We start from the raw sequence: 16,681 nt of genomic DNA, 5'->3' as shown, positions 1-16,681 counted from the left end.
CCTGCACTGTTGGTGACAGGGGGGAGCTCCCCAGCTCCCCTGATGGGCCCTGCTCTGTGCATGACAGGGGGTGATGCCGCAACCTCCCCATCGACCCTACCTTGAGTGTGACGGGGGCGGCGCCCCAACCCCCCAATCGGCCCTACCCTGAGCGTGACTGGGGGTGGCATCGCAACCTCCCGATCCGCCCTGCTCTGTGCATGACAGGGGGTGGTGCCCCAACTCCCCAATCAGCCCTGCTCTGAGCCCGACCAGGGTCTGCACCTAGGGATTGGGCCTGCCCTCTGCCACCCGGGAGCAAGCCTAAGCCAGCAGGTCGTTATCTCCTGAGGGGTCCCAGAATGTGAGAGGGCACAAGTGGGGCTTAGGGACACCATCCCCCCCCCCCGCCAGTGCACAAATTTTTGTGCACCGGGCCTCTAGTATTATATAAAAATTGAAAGATAATTTCATCCCCCTTCCCCTCCCCCCTAAAAAAACATGGGAGACCCTTTTTTATTATTTGGAAACTGCATATTGTTATCCATTCTAAAAGATACCTTTGCCTTGGTAAATATATGACCATGCTTTTCCATAGGAGAAAATATTTTTTCATCAATCTTTTGTTTCACCTCAAAGAAATTCAGTGGGTTGTTTTCTGTGTTGACAGACAGACCTACCTCTCCCAAGCATCCAAAAAGCCTCCAACTTGAAAATTTGCAGCCTTTCTTTTAAGGTTTTTGGCTAAAGACCAATAGACCAGTGTGACATCAGTCATTTCTGGAGTTATAAGCTGTTGTGACCTACAACAGCTGAAAGAGAAAAGCACTCTTATCAACTTGGATACTGTCTATATGAACTCTGAAGTGGTTAGGGCCTTTCCTGGGTTCTTAAATAATTTCAAGTAGAAGCATTTGGCTTCTCAACTTCAGAAGCCTCCTGCATGCCCCTTACCATAGGCAGCAATAGCACCTGTTAGTTTTAAATGTCTCTCTCTCTCTCTCTCTCTCTCTCTCTCTCTCTCTCTCTCTCTCTCTCTCTCCACACACACACACGCACACACACACACACACACGGGCATGCACGCCTTTTGTGAAGTTTCGAAAAGTGAAATTCTTTGATATGCTTATTTTGTTAAGAAGTTTCTAAAGAGCCTTAGCTGGTTGATCTCTTACCCCCCCCCAACCCTCCCTGGCCTTCCCGCTATAGTTTGACAATCTGTTCAGTGCTGCTTTGCCTCTGTATCTATTTTTGTTCATCAGTTTATAATGGTCTTTACAAAATTAAAAAAAGAAAAAGAGCCTTAGCTGGTTTGGCTCATGGACAGAGCACCAGCCTGCGGACTAAAGGGTCCCAGGTTTGATTCTGGCCAAGGGCACATAGCCAGGTTGCAGGCTCAAACCCCAGTAGGGGGCGTGCAGGAGGCAGCCGATCAATGATTCTCTCTCATCATTGATGTTTCTGTCTCTCCCTGTCTCTTCCCCTCTGAAATCAATAAATTTAAAAAAATATTTAAAAAAAGAAGTTTCTAAAGAACAAAGTTTCAGTAGATGACCTCTCTTTTCTAGGAACACTTCATCGATGTAATAAAGAACCAAGAATTCCTCCTGCTTCCAGCTAATGAAATCTCCAAACTTCTGTGCAGTGATGATATTAACGTGCCTGATGAAGAAACCATTTTCCATGCTCTGATGGACTGGGTGGGGCATGATGTGCAGGCTAGGCAACAAGAACTATCCAGGCTGCTTACTTACATCAGACTGCCATTACTTCCACCACAGGTATGAACATTTACCAGTAATATAATTATAGTTCAAACTACCAATTGTCATTAATCCATTCCTGATTTTTCCCTTTTATTTTATTCAGAGGAATTTGGGTAATTGTAATGTACAGGATTTGTTTGGCGGAAGGACATACCCAGTCTTCAATCAGCAATATTAATGATAAGAGCAAGGAAACAAAGATTTTTGAAAACTACATATAATCCCCATTATCTAATGAGCATCCTCATTAGTCTTAGTTTCCTCTCACCAAACAGAACTTATAACAAGCAGGAAAAGTGACTAGGCTAACTTTTTCTTTCCCTGCCTACCTTGTAGGCAAGGTGATAATAATCAGTACAAGAGCATACCAGAGGGGATTGTAGAAAGGAGTTAGATTCTACTAACATGGATAATTAGCTACAAGGATCGAAAGAGTACTACTGTATAGTAGTATCAGATGCACTAAAGCAATATTATACTAATGACATCTCCACATTCGTGCTAAAGGCTTATAGTAGAAATCATTCTAAAAATAAACACCCTTCGATAAGATTCAGGATTGAACCACTCATACTGAATTTTAGTATGTGAAATCTAATGAGGTTAGAGTACAGTTCTCTCTACATAATTCTACCATTGGTGATAATCACAATTATTTCTGTGTAGCAAATTGACCGATAGTATATATCATTTATATATTATATATTCATGAATATGTTACACATATACACACTTCATTTACTCTATAGACTGTGGCTAAAGTCCTCAAATATCATCCACTTTGGAAGGAGAGACCTTATCTGTACTAAGTGAGGCAGTAGTTTCATAAACATTAAAATTAATTTATTTTCAAAAAATTACTAATTAAATGTTAATGTTGAACTTATGGTTTCTCTAGCTTGTTAACTTGTAGTTGTTAATTGAATCTCATGGAACTACATATTTATTCTTAGGAGTCTGTCTGTATTTAATGAAAAAACACTGACTACCCTCTTGGGTATAGTGACATTATCCAAAGGGCAAGGCAATAGTAACATCAAAAAGAGAAACATTAAAATATATATGTCATGTTAGACCCAAGGTTCAGAAACTATAGAAATTTTATGTATTCTTGTGAATGTATATATACTTGTGTGTGTGTTATTCTCATGATATGGTCTATTTGATTCTCTAAAGCAGTGCTGCTCAAAATGTCCCTGGATCAGAAACATAACCTTGCCCGGGAGCTTGTTAGAAACTCAGTCACTCACGTACCTACAACAGACCTACCGAAATAATTTCTGGGGGGTGATGCCCAGAAATCTGTTTTAACAAGTTCTCCAGATGGTTTTAAAACATGCAAAAATTTAAGATGCACTGGTATAAAGTATCAGAACCCTCTAACTGTACAATGCTGTAAGTCTATATGATATTCTTTCAGCAAGATGCTTAGTTTGAACTTCCCTTACTTTATTGGAGTGGGGAAATTTCCAGCCCAAACACAAAACCAGCGGTGCCTTGGCCTCCCGCCCCTGAGTAGGCTTTATGCCTAAAATGTGGTCATTGGAAACATTTCCTGATGATGGTAGTGGTGGGCAATAGCACACAGAATATAAACTTCCAAAACAAGTTTAATAGTGTCCTTAAACAAATGCCCTAGAAATTAGATATATTTTTAAATGGTCATAAATCTCTGAAGAATATTTTTTTGAAAGCAACAACTATATAGCCCAGTTTTCAAACATATTTTCAGAAGTGTATGAATTGAGGAAATGCCTAGGGTTTCACTAGCTAAGTCAAAACAGGCATCTATCAGTGATGACAGGTGGAGCAAGAACAGAGCTAGGGTTAACCAGTGCAGAACAGGAAACTTCTGTGAAATTTTATGGAGTGATGTTAGCACCTCCACTCCAACAATCTGCTTGTTATTCCTCCCTATGACACTGTGGACCCAAAACTCAAAGAAATTAATCTAAATAACCCTTGGCAAAATTCTGAAACAAAGCTTAACTTCTCAACTCATTTCAGGAAAATAATTTACCTAGCTCTTATCCCATTCAATAAATGTTTTATTGACTGCCAGGGAGTAATGTTTAGAAGTATTACTTACCTAATAGTGCTAATGTATTAGCTATTACTAACTCAAGTTCCTTACTGATGTTATAAATATACATGTAAATGATTTTTTAAAAAGACCTACTTTCAGAATACTTTACAAAAGTAATTTAATGATAAAGATGCAACCTCCTATGGGTAATATTTTATTTTAACTGGACATGTTTGTACCACCTCCCCTAAATCCACCAAAAACATGACTGCTTCTCTAGCTATGTGCCATAGACCAGCGGTTCTCAACCTGTGGGTCGCTACTCTTTCACAGGGGTCGCCTAAGACTGTCCTGCATATCAGATATTTACATTATGATTCATAACAGTAGCAACATTACAGTTATGAAGTAGCAACGAAAATAATTTTATGGTTGGGTCACAACATGAGGAACTGTATTTAAAGAGCCAGAAGGTTGAGAAAGAACCACTGCCATAGACTGAAAGATGCTTCCTTTGTGCATACAAAGCCATTCTCTTTGATTGCTTTTCAATAACACATTTTATAAATGTTCTTTCACTCCTTGAGATTACATGCATATATACTTAAAAGATGAATATGTCAAATAAATCTTCATAGATAATTAGCTAATACCATGAGGCTTTAAATCATTTTAAATAATAAATGGACATAAACTATGTTACTAAATAAGTTAAAATGTTAAATAATAACAGATATACATTTGAATTAGCTTGAGTTTTCTCCAAAGTTATATAAACAAAAATATGCCCTTTCTAATGGGGGGCTCTTCACCTCACATACCATGTGTTATTACTTTTCAGTTACTGGCAGATCTTGAAAATAGTTCCATACTTACTGGTGATCTTGAATGTCAGAAACTTCTGATAGAAGCTATGAAGTATCATCTCTTACCTGAAAGAAGACCTATGTTGCAAAGCCCTCGGACAAAGCCTAGAAAATCAACTGTGGGGGCACTTTATGCTGTGGGAGGCATGGATGCTATGAAAGGTAACAGAAACAAATCAATTAATTTAGAAAGTATCATTCAAAAAAGCAGATATATCTGCAACACCCTTCAAATTATGAGGGTAATATTAAAGTCACATTTAAATGTATGCATCTAAAGCTAATTTTCATAAATAGGGTACTTTATGTAACTTTGTAACTTTTTTTTCTTATGGGATAAAACCCTTTAATTAGTGTTGGCTAAATTCTTAATAGAAACTTTGATGGCAGAAAATTTTTAATTTAAGTACTCACTTTGCAATATAAGACATTGTCATGGAAAACTTGTTTACAGTGTACTATAAAAGGGTCGAGTTACTCCAAATTTTTTTTCTGAAAGAAATAGAAGATTGGTCCCTAACTCCTTGCTGTCAATTTCTTTTTTTTTTTCTTTTCTTCTTTTTTTTTATTGCTTAAAGTATTACAAAGAGTATTACATATGTCTCCTTTTCTTTTCCCCGCCCTTGACAATCCCCTGGCCTCCCCTACCCCCCAGTGCCTTATGTCCATTGGTTATGCTTATATGCATGCATACAAGTCCTTCGGTTAATCTCACACCCCTCCTGCCCTCCCACCCTACCCGGCCTTCCTGCTGTAGTTTGACAGTCTGTTCGAGGCAGCTCTGCCTCTGTATCTATTTTTGTTCATAAGTTTATAATGGTCTTTATTATCCAGAAATGAGTGAGATCATGTGGTATTTTTCCTTCATTGACTGGCTTATTTCACTTAGCATAATGCTCTCCAGTTCCATCCATGCTGTTGCAAATGGTAAGAGTTCCTTCTTTTTTACAGCAGCATAGTATTCCATCATGTAGATGTACCACAGCTTTCTAATCCATTCATCTACAGATGGGCACTTAGGCTGTTTCCAGATCTTAGCTATGGTGAATTGTGCTGCTATGAATATAGGGGTGCATATATCCTTTCTGACTGGTGTTTCTGGTTTCTTGGGATATATTCCTAGAAGTGGGATCACAGGGTCAAATGAGAGTTCCATTTGTAGTTTTTTGAGGAAACTCCATACTGTCTTCCATAGTGGCTGCACCAGTCTGCATTCCCACCAGCAGTGCACAAGTGTTCCTTTTTCTCCACATCCTCTCCAGCACTTGTCGTTTGTTGATTTGTTGATGATAGCCATTCTGACAGGTGTGAGATGGTACCTCATTGTTGTTTCGATTTGCATCTCTCGGATGATTAGCGACTTTGAGCATGTTTTCATATGTCTTTTGGCTTTCTGAATGTCCTCTTTTGAAAGGTTTCTATTTAGGTCCTTTGCCCATTTTTTGATTGGATTGTTTATCTTCCTTTTGTTGAGTTGTATGAGTTCCCTATAAATGTTGGAGGTTAAACCCTTATCAGTGATAGCATTGGCAAATATATTCTCCCATGTAGTGGGCTTTCTTGTTTTGTTGATGGTTTCTTTTGCTGTGCAGAAACTTTTTATTTTGATGTAGTCCCATTTGTTTATTTTCTCTTTAGTTTCCAATGCCCTAGGAGCTGCATCGGTGAAAAAATTGCTTCGGCATATGTCTGAGATTTTGTTGCCTTTGGATTCTTCTAGTATTTGTATGGTTTCCCGTCGTATATTTAAGTCCTTTATCCATTTTGAGTTTATTTTTGTGTATGGTGTAAGTTGGTGGTCTAGTTTCATTTTCTTGCATGTATCTGTCCAATTTTCCCAACACCATTTATTGAAGAGACTATCTTGACTCCATTGTATGTTCTTGCCTCCTTTGTCAAATATTAATTGAGCGTATTGGTTGGGGCTTATTTCTGGGCTCTCTATTCTATTCCATTGATCTATATGTCTGTTCTTGTGCCAGTACCAGGCAGTTTTGAGAACAGTGGCTTTGTAATACAGCTTGATATCTGGTATTGAGATCCCACCTACTTTGTTCTTTCTCAGGATCGCTGCAGCTATTCGGGGTCTTTTTTTATTCCAGATGAATTTTTGGAGAGTTCATTCTAGGTCTATGAAATATGCCATTGGTAATTTAATGGGCAGTGCGTTGAATTTATAGATTGCTTTGGGCAGTATAGACATTTTAATGATGTTGATTCTACCAATCCAAGAACATGGTATGTTCTTCGATCTCTTTATGTCTTCCTCTATCTCTTTTTTCAACGTCCTGTAGTTTTCTGAGTAGAGGTCTTTTACCTCTTTAGTTAAGTTTATTCCTAGGTAGCTTAATTTTTTTGGTGCGATGGTAAATGGGATTGCTTTTTTATTCTCTCTTTCTGCACATTCACTGTTGGTGTATAGAAATGGCATAGATTTCTTGGCGTTAATTTTGTATCCTGCTACATTGCCGAGTTCTTTTATTAAGTCTAATAGTTTTTTGATGGAGTCTTTAGGGTTTTTTAAGTATAATATCATGTCATCTGCAAATAAGGACAGTTTTACTTCTTCTTTTCCAATTTGGATGTGTTTTATTTCTTCTTCTTGTCTAATTGCAATGGCTAATACATCCAGTACTATGTCAAACAGGAGTGGTGAGAGTGGGCATCCCTGTCTTGTTCCTGTTCTTAGGGGAAATGGTGTTAGTTTTTGTCCACTGAGTATGATGTTGGCTGTGGGTTTGTCATATATGGCTTTTATTATGTTGAGGTATGATTCTTAAATTCCCACCTTGCTGAGAGTTTTCATCAAAAATGGGTGTTGAATTTTGTCAAATGCTTTTTCTGCATCAGTTGATGTGACTATGTGGTTTTTTCCTTTCAATTTGTTTATGTGATGTATCATGTTTATTGATTTGTGGATATTGTACCATCCTTGCATCCCTGGGATAAATCCTACTTGGTCATGGTGTATGATCTTTCTGATGTACTGCTGGATCCGATTTGCTAAGATTTTGTTGAGGATTTTGGCATCTATGTTCATGAGGGATATTGGCCTGTAATTCTCTTTCATTGTGTTGTCTTTACCGGGTTTGGGTATTAGGGTGATGCTGGCTTCATAGAATGAGCTTGGAAGTGTTCCTTCCTCTAGGATTTTTTGTAGTAGTCTGAGGAGGATAGGTTTTAGTTCTTCCTTGAATGTTTGGTAAAACTCCCCTGTGAAGCCGTCTGTTCCTGGGCTTTTGTTTGCTGGGAGCTTTTTGATGACTGCTTCAATTTCTTCCATAGTTATTGTCCTATTGAGATTTTTAGATTCTTCCTGATTAAGTTTTGGAATGTTGTATTTTTCTAGGAATATGTCCATTTCCTCCAGGTTGTCCAGTTTGTTGGAGTAGAGTTGTCCATAGTATTTTTAAACAATCATTTGTATTTCTGTGGGATCTTCTGTTATTTTGCCGCTATCATTTCTGATTTTGTTTATTTGGGTCCTTTCTCTTTGCTTCTTGGTGAGCCTGGCTAGAGGTTTGTCAATCTTGTTTATCCTTTCAAAGAACCAGCTCTTTGTTTCATTGATTTTCTGTATTGTTTTTTTGGTCTCTATGTCATTTATTTCTGCTCTAATCTTTATTATCTCCTTCCTTCTGCTCACTCTGGGCTTTTCTTGTTGCTCTCTTTCTAATTCTTTGAGCTGTAGATTTAGATGATTTACTACCATTTTTTCTTGTTTCTTGAAATAGGCCAGTAGAGCTATAAACTTCCCTCTCGGGACTGCTTTCATTGTGTCCCAAAGGTTTTGGATTGTTGTGTTTTCATTGTCATTAGTTTCTAGGATGCTTTTAATTTCTTCTTTGATCTCATTGGTAACCCAATCAATATTTAATAACATGCTATTCAGCTTCCAAGTGTTTGAGAATTTTGAGTTGTTTTTATTGTAGTTTATTTCTAATATTATGCTCTTGTGGTCTGAGAAGATGCTTGGAATGATTTCAATCTTCTTGAATTTGGGGAGACTTTGTTTGTGACCCAATATGTGGTCTATTTTTGAAGATGTCCCATGAGCACTTGAGAAGAACGTATATTTTGTGGCTTTGGGGTGAAGTGTTCTGAAGATGTCAATTAAGTCCATCTGATCTAGTGAGTCATTAAGGATTGCTCTTTCTTTGCTCCGTTTTTGTCTAGTGGATTTATCCAGTGATGTCAGTGGTGTATTAAAGTCCCCTACTATGATTGTATTGTTGTTGACCGCTCCCCTGATATCTTCCAGGAGTTTTCTTATGTATGTGGGTGCTCCTGCATTGGGTGCATATATGTTTATCAGGGTTATATCCTCTTGTTGTATTGATCCCTTTAGTATTATGAAGTGGCCTTCCTTATCTCTTGCTATGGCCTTCACTTTGAGATCTATTTTGTCCAATATAAGTATTGCTTCCCCAGCTTTTTTTTTCATTTCCATTTGCCTGAAGTATATTTTTCCATCCCTTCACTTTCAGTCTGTGTGAGTCCCTTCTAATGAGGTGGGTCTCTTGTAGACAGCAAATATATGGGTCATGTTTTTTTATCCATTCAGCCATTCGATGTCTTTTGATTGGACCATTTAGTCCATTTACGTTTAAAGTTATTATTGAAAGGTACTTGTTTGTAGCCATTTCTATATTTTTTTTGTGTGTGGCTATTTTCTTTCTGGGCTTTTTAGTTCTTTTTACACAAGTCCCTTTAGCATTTCTTGCATTGCTGGCTTGGTGGTGATAAACTCCCTTAGCCTTTTTTGTCTGTGAAGCTTCTTATTTCCCCTTCAATTTTGAATGATAGCCTTGCTGGATAGAGTATTCTTGGATTCAGTCCTTTGCTTTGCATCACTTTGTAAATTTCTGTCCATTCTTTTCTGGCCTGATGTGTTTCTGTTGAGAAATCATTTGATAATCTGATGGGGGATCCTTTGTAGGTAAACTCTCTGTTTCTCTCTTCCAGCCTTTAAGATTCTCTCTTTGTCTTGTACATTTGCCATCGTTATTATGACGTGTCTTGGTGTGGGTCTTTTGGGGTTCATCTTGCCTGGGACTCTCTGTACTTGTGTAACTTTTTTCTTCCCCATATCTGGGAAGTTTTCTGACATTATTTCTTCAAATAGATTTTCTAATCCTTGCTACTCTTCTTGTCCTTCTTGCAGCCCTATTATGTGTATGTTACTTCATTTCATGTTGTCCCGAAGCTCCCATAGGCTCTCCTCCTGCTTTTTAATTTTTTTCTCCAGTTGCTGTTCAGATTGAGCTTGTTTCTCTGCTTTATCTTCTAACTCACTAATTCGGTCCTCTGCTTCTTCTAGTCTGCTCTTGAAGCTTTCCATGGTGTTTTTGATTGTAGCTATATCACTTTTCATTTCTTCCTGATTCTTGCATAGGTTGTTGATTTTCTCATCCATCCGGTGAATGAATTGTACAACCATTATTCTGAGTTCTTTTTTGTCATATTTCATGCTTCAACTTCATTAATTTCCTTTCTTGGTGATTCCTCATTGTCTTTCCTCTGGGTGTTGTGTTGTCTCTTCATTCTGATTTTCTCCCGATGGTTCAAACGTCGAGTTGCGTGGGCCTGGGCCGTGTGCAGTGGGAGCCTCCCACCACCCTAGTGTCATTGAAGAGCTCTGACACTGAGATGTGTGGTTGTTGTGTGTTGGTGGGAACCAGGCTCACTCAGAGTCAGTGTTGTCAGCGCTCAATGTGGCCTCGTACGCGCCCTTAGAATCAGGGACCCTGCCTGCACCGTGCTGAAACAGAGACCCCCCCCCCCTGAAGCGTGTTGAAAACCAGAGCCCCCTAGCGTGTGCCAGGAGTCAGAGTTCCCCAAGAATCCAGTATCAGAGTCTCTGTTGCTTCGCGCGACCTTGCCTTGAGAATCAGGGTCTCTGTGTGCCCTTGCACCAGGAATTAGAGTCACTGGCTCTTAGTATGAATGCACAGGGAATCAGGATCTCAGGCTCAGGTGATAAGAAACACAGTCAAGTCACTGGTGCTTGGTGCTGCCTCCTGCCCAGAGAATCGGGGTCCCTGGGCCTGTGCTACGTGGGACAAATTCCCAGTGTTCGCGCATTTGCTCCCAGCCCATGGCTCCTGGAGCAGGCAATGCGAGCAGGACCAGATTCTGGTGTTGGTGCGATTGCTCCCAGCCCAGGACTCCTGAACCCGGCCCTATGCCAGATCAGTTCCAAGGTGCTTGCGCACTTCCAGGCTAAAGTTCCTGGAGCTCTGAGGCCCTGGCAAGGGGTGGGTCTATCAGTTAGTTATCTCTGGTGCTGCCTGCGAGCCTGTGGGAAGGGGGGATGGGCTCTGTTACTCACGGATCTGCCGCGGGGATTTCTGAACTTTTGGTGTCCGCAGGTCTGTAGCTGTGGTCACAGGTCTGTGTCCCCAGTGGCTGCTGGGTCCTGGTATGCGTCTGAGATCAGACTGGGTGGTGCTGAGGCCAGGATCCTAGTCTCAAGCAGCTCTGTTTCCCAAGATGGCGTGGTCACTGTGCCTGTGCTGGCCGCCCAGGAGTGTCCGCACAGGGAGCGGGACTCTGCCGCCTAAGACTGCCCGGTTTAGCAGCCCCTTAGAAGACCTGCAGAATCTAACTGTCCCTAGCTCATACACACACACCACACAAGTCCACACACTCCTCTATCACTTCCTTCTGCTGTCAATTTCTTGTTATATGCTCAAAGGTAAGTTAAAAAGAACCTTGATGTAATGATAGCAAGCTCAAAAATTCAAACCTGGATAAAGGAATGGTTTTACATAAGAATTTTATCAAACAGAATAGGGAAGTTTCTGAAGCCAACATATCTACCATGAACCCTTCTTAGAACCAATTTTTCTATAGTCCTACCTTTTTACACTTTATTTTTCAGTCTATAGTAGCCCCATGTTGCCAAAACAATGAGGCAAGGGTTTTGTAATTAAGAGTTGACTGTAGAGCGTTGGCCTGCAGACTGAAGGGTCCCAGGTTCGATTCTGGTCAAGGGCATGTACTTTGGTTGCGGGCACATCCTCAGTGCGGAGTGTACAGGAGGCAGCTGATCGATGTTTCTCTCTCATTGATGTTTCTAACTCTCTATCCCTCTCCCTTTCTCTCTGTAAAAAAATCAATAAAATTAAAAAAAGAGTTGATTGTGTAGGAAATAAAACCAATCCACCTAAAATTTTTCAAATCACACATATAAATGTTCTGATGCCTGTAGGAAATGATGCAAGAGTCAAAATTCTGTGTTATATATTCACACACACAACTGGAAATTGGAAGACTCTATAGGAAATACAACAGTTAATCATAAAACTATAAAACAAGAGCTTGCAATTATTTCCAAAGTAGTACAATATCTTCACAGAACTAATGTTCTTCAGAAAATAACAAATATAATGAGATCCTATATTTAATTTCAAGTCTGACAACTTGATATTTTATTGCATTTTGTTGAGTAGAATGAATAATAGCCACCTTTTAAAATGTGTCTTGTTTCATGTTTAAATTAAAAGGGTACTAAATATAAAATGCAAGCATAATTATCCTTAGTTTCTGATTTAGAAAAACAAAACAAAACTAACCTGCAAAGTGAGAAATGGAAAATTTGGGGTTTATTTGTATGTTTGTTTTTTGTTTATTTTCTATTTTTGTTACTTTTTCAGGCTCCTGTTTCAGTTAACATTGCATAAGTGAATGTGTTATAAAAATGGTAATAAATCAGACAGAGAATGAAAAATACGATATGATTTCATTTACATGTGGAATCTAAAACAAATTAACAAACAAAGCAAAACAAAAACAGACTCATAGAAACAGAGACCAAAAGGATTCTTTCCAGAAAGGAGGGAGTGGGGTGATAGGTAAAGAAGTTGAAGGGAAAAATAGTCAATAATGTTGTGATAAGTTTACAGGGTGACAGATGGTAACTAGAATTAGTGAATGTTCACACTTTAAGGTATAAAAATGTCAAATCACTATATTGTGCACCTGAAACTAACATAACAAATATAATATTGTATACAAACTATACTGAAATTTAAAAAATAAATAGTAGTATCTATAATTCCTTCTTAGTTTCTAAAAATGAGTGAAATTGGCCCTGACCAGGTAGCTCAGTTGTTTAGAGCATCCTTCCAATACACCAAGCTTTCAGGTTCCATTCTAGTCAGGGCACATAATAGAATCAATCAATAAGTGCATAAATAAGTGGAACAGCAAATAAATGTTTCTCTCCCTCTTTCCCTCTAAAATAAATTTTTAAAAGGCCAGTCCAAAAAGCCACATATTATGTTACTTTTCATATTGAATGTCCAAAATAAGGAAATACATTGAAACAGAAAATATATTAGTGGTTTCTTAGCTCTAATGGGCTGGGAGTTCATGGGGAAGTGATAGCTAAAAGATACAGGGTTTCTTTTCAAAGTGATGAAGTGTTCTAAATTGACTGTTGTAATTGCTTCACTTGTCTGTAAATATATTAAACACCATTTACTTGCATGTTTTAAATAGGTGAATTGTATGGTGTATGAATTCTATCTCAATAAAACTGTTTTTATAAGAATTATGGAGAGACCCTGGCTGGGAAATTCAGTTGGTTAAGAGTCTCATTCCATTATGCCAAGGTTGTTAGTTCAATGAGGGCACATACAAGAATCAACCAATGAATGCATAAATAAGTGGAACAACAAATACATATTTCTCTCTCTCTCTATCTCTCTCTCAACTCAATAAACTAAGAAAAAAATTAAAAATGAGTGAAATGTATGCCTATAATCCCATGACTCCATTAACATGTTTTCATATGGAAGGAAGTAAGGTCATCATTTTGAGATTCTCTGAGTACCTAGTGTATGGAGATATAACAGGCTTTATGTATGTGAAGTCGCAGACAACTATAACTATAGTAAAACTACTATTTTTGAGTACCTGATCCTTGATTAAGATTTTGTAAACATCATTTCTAATCCTCACAACAATGCTACAACATAGATTATTACCCAAATTTTGCAGATGATGAAACTAAGGCTCTTTAAGGTTAGACAGCCAACTCAAGGACAAATATTTAGGAATATTGGAAATGAAATTCTTACTCAAATTCTATGTCCCTATTTGCCATACTGCCACTATTTTAGAAGAAAGAATAATGACAACAACGAAATTGACCCCTCTCTTTGCAGGTCTTAGAATCTATTGGAAAACCAGGGTGAGCACTTAAGGGGAAAAATTAAAGAAAGAAAGGAAAAAAAATTAAGTATAGCAAAAACATTAAGGGGTAGCATTTATCTATGTAAATCAGCATTACATCTAGAAAATGTACCTGTTCACATTATTTCATATAACTATAAAATAATTTTTATATTATGTTTTTTTTTTTCTCTTACAATGTCGTGTTTCATTTATCTTTGTTTAAAGATACTTTTTGAACTTTCACCTTTTGATGTTTAGGAAATACAGTACTTCCTCAGTCTTTAATTTCCTCTCTGACTCCTACAATTGACTTAGAATTAGTTGTTAAAAATAGATATCACACAAGTGGCTCAGGTTAACTATAACTCCTACCATGTATATCAAAAGAATCATCAAAAAGTTGTATGAGCAGAGAATAAATATTTAAAAATTGTCAAATGGTAAACCTTGGGTTTTTGTAAATACAAGGTATTCAGTAATATTTTGTTTATTAAAACAATGAGTTCTGAGTGTATAACAGGGAACACATTAAAGTCTACTACAGTCATTTTTAGATTATTTTAAAAATAGATGGAGGAAATTACTACATGGGATATATTCACAACTACAGGAACCATCCTGTTCCCAAGAATACTACAAAGTTTGATTGGTTTGTTCCCTTTTGAATGAATCATAATGAGGGTTGACTAGGAGCTTAGAAATAAAATGAGAAACAATACTTGTAATATTTTAGGGTAGAAACTTAATTTACACAGAAAAATTATAAAATGCTTCCTTAAGAGAGAAATCAATAAAAAAAATCTTAGTGCTCGCATTAGATATAGACCTGCCATACTAAGCTAGCTAGAGGACTTACATTTTGATTAGTTAGAGCAATAGTGGAGGTGGGGAAATGGGCTGAAGAAATCTTCAGAATTCAAAATACAGAATTACCAGTCATATATGTTTTCAAATGCAAATAGAGATGTGGGATAAATATATCTGCTATATTTAAACTAATGCTGAAAAGATTACCCTGGCATATAGCAGATTTTTCTATACCATTCAATTTAAATATTCTATGTACAGCTGATTAATGTAGCTTGTACAATGTTCTGACTAATTACTTCACTATTATAATCATATATATAATATTAACAATTAGTGTAGCCTAGTCTTCATTTTATAATTTAAATTGGCTCTTTAGTAAATGCCAATGATAAAGTTTGAAATAAAAAGCTAAAATAGGAGGAAGAAGATTGGAAGACAGATTTAGGAAAATTAGAATGAGGAAGTGGAAAGATAAAAATATTCAGATAAAATTCGTTGACAGAGTGAAAGTAGTTGTGAGTTTGTAGATATTCCCATGTTTACAGTATAATCCAGGGACATTTAGTGTAAAATGATAGTCTGTTAGGTGGTGTTGAGTTCTCAGCATTCTGTGTAGTCAATAGAGCAATTGCTGATCTGTAAATCAGCATTTAGCCAAATAATCTGTTTTCAGTAAAAGATGCAGGGATTAAAGTGAAAGAGTAAATCAGTACCTGTATATTCATAAGCTTTTATTATAAAAATTAAAACTCTTCAGGTAGCCCAAGCTGGTTTGGCTCAGTGGATAGAGCACCGGCCTACAGACTGAAGGGTCCCAGGTTCGATTCCAGTCAGAGGCACATGCCCAGGTTATGGGCTCGATCCCCAGTAAGGAGCATGCAGGAGGCAGCTGATCAATTATCCTCTCTCATTGTTGATGTTTCTGTCTCTCTCTCTTTCTTCCTTCCTCTCTGAAATCAATAAAAATATACTTTAAAAAAACTCTTCAGGCAGAAATATTTACCATGTACTATTCACCAGAAAATATTTAGAATTAGAGAAAAGAAATAAATACTGTTTCCACGAATGCAATATACACAGAAAAACTCTGCTTACATTTTGACATGATATGACCTCATGACATCTATATTATAAAAGTCCTGTGGCCCTAATGCCGTAACGACCAAAGACTGGCGTGGATGGGTGTGGCCTTGCGATTTCACATGCTGGGCTTCTAGTCTATATATATAAAAGCCTAAGTGACTGAATGACTGAATGACTGGTTGACCGGTTGCTATGATGTGCACTGACCACCAGGGGCCAGATGCTTAATGTGGGAGCTGTCCCCTGGTGGTCAGTGTGCTCCCACAGCCAACCTCCCGTGGCCGGCCAACCTCTTGTGGTCCCTACCTCTGGCCATCCAGCCCTGATTGGGGCCAACCGGCCAATCTCCCACTATCCCTCACCCCACTGGCCAGCCATGATCAGCCCAGATTGCCGGCCAGGCCAAGGAACCCCAACCGTGCATGAATTCATGCACCGGGCCTCTAGTAGACTTATAATAGGCCACTGAATGCTTCATGTGCTAACTATATTTTCAGTGTACCTAATTTATTTTATTTTCTCCACAAATCTCTCATTAGAAGACCAAAACTGAAAAGTGTTTGTTTTTATATTTATTCTTATGGTTGACTTTGTAAAATTGGGATGAAATCTCCTAAACCTGTTATAAGCTGTTTTATAACAGGTATACCACATATGTAAATAATAATTATTTTATTTAGCATCTTGGTTTTTAGTCAAAAACTTCCCTGTTGTACAACATCAATTTTTACTAAAAAATAGCAGCAGCTATTGTGAATGACTGGTAAAACACATTGCTCACAAAAATGACACTTTATTATGAAATAGTGACAATTTATTATGGTAATAGTGACAGTATACTATGGTAGTAATTTTGATATTCCAGTAATTGAGTAGAAAATGAACATATATTAATGCATTAAGGAGACAGTGCATCAGAATTATATTTAATTATAATAAATAATAATCCTATCTAATAATAGACAAAC

At 37.8% G+C, this 16,681-nt stretch overlaps 1 protein-coding gene across 1 annotated transcript in view; it reads left to right on the top strand.

The window, feature by feature from the left end:
* KLHL4 (kelch like family member 4) overlaps window positions 1-16,681 on the top strand; it is a gene marked incomplete at its 5' end in the record, with an annotated part of 97,534 nt that overhangs the window by 57,400 nt on the left and 23,453 nt on the right. Inside the window, 2 exons of the mRNA XM_081081382.1 lie at window positions 1,548-1,760; window positions 4,613-4,799. Coding sequence (XP_080937508.1) covers window positions 1,548-1,760; window positions 4,613-4,799 — 400 coding nt within the window. The remainder of the gene's footprint in view (window positions 1-1,547; window positions 1,761-4,612; window positions 4,800-16,681) is intronic.

The sequence above is a fragment of the Myotis nattereri genome (assembly GCF_964212035.1).
Source record: "Myotis nattereri genome assembly, chromosome: X".
In the NCBI taxonomy this organism is placed as follows: Eukaryota; Metazoa; Chordata; class Mammalia; order Chiroptera; family Vespertilionidae; genus Myotis; species Myotis nattereri.
Note: the sequence above shows the minus strand (reverse complement) of the source record. Positions and strands in the feature narration are given on the sequence as shown.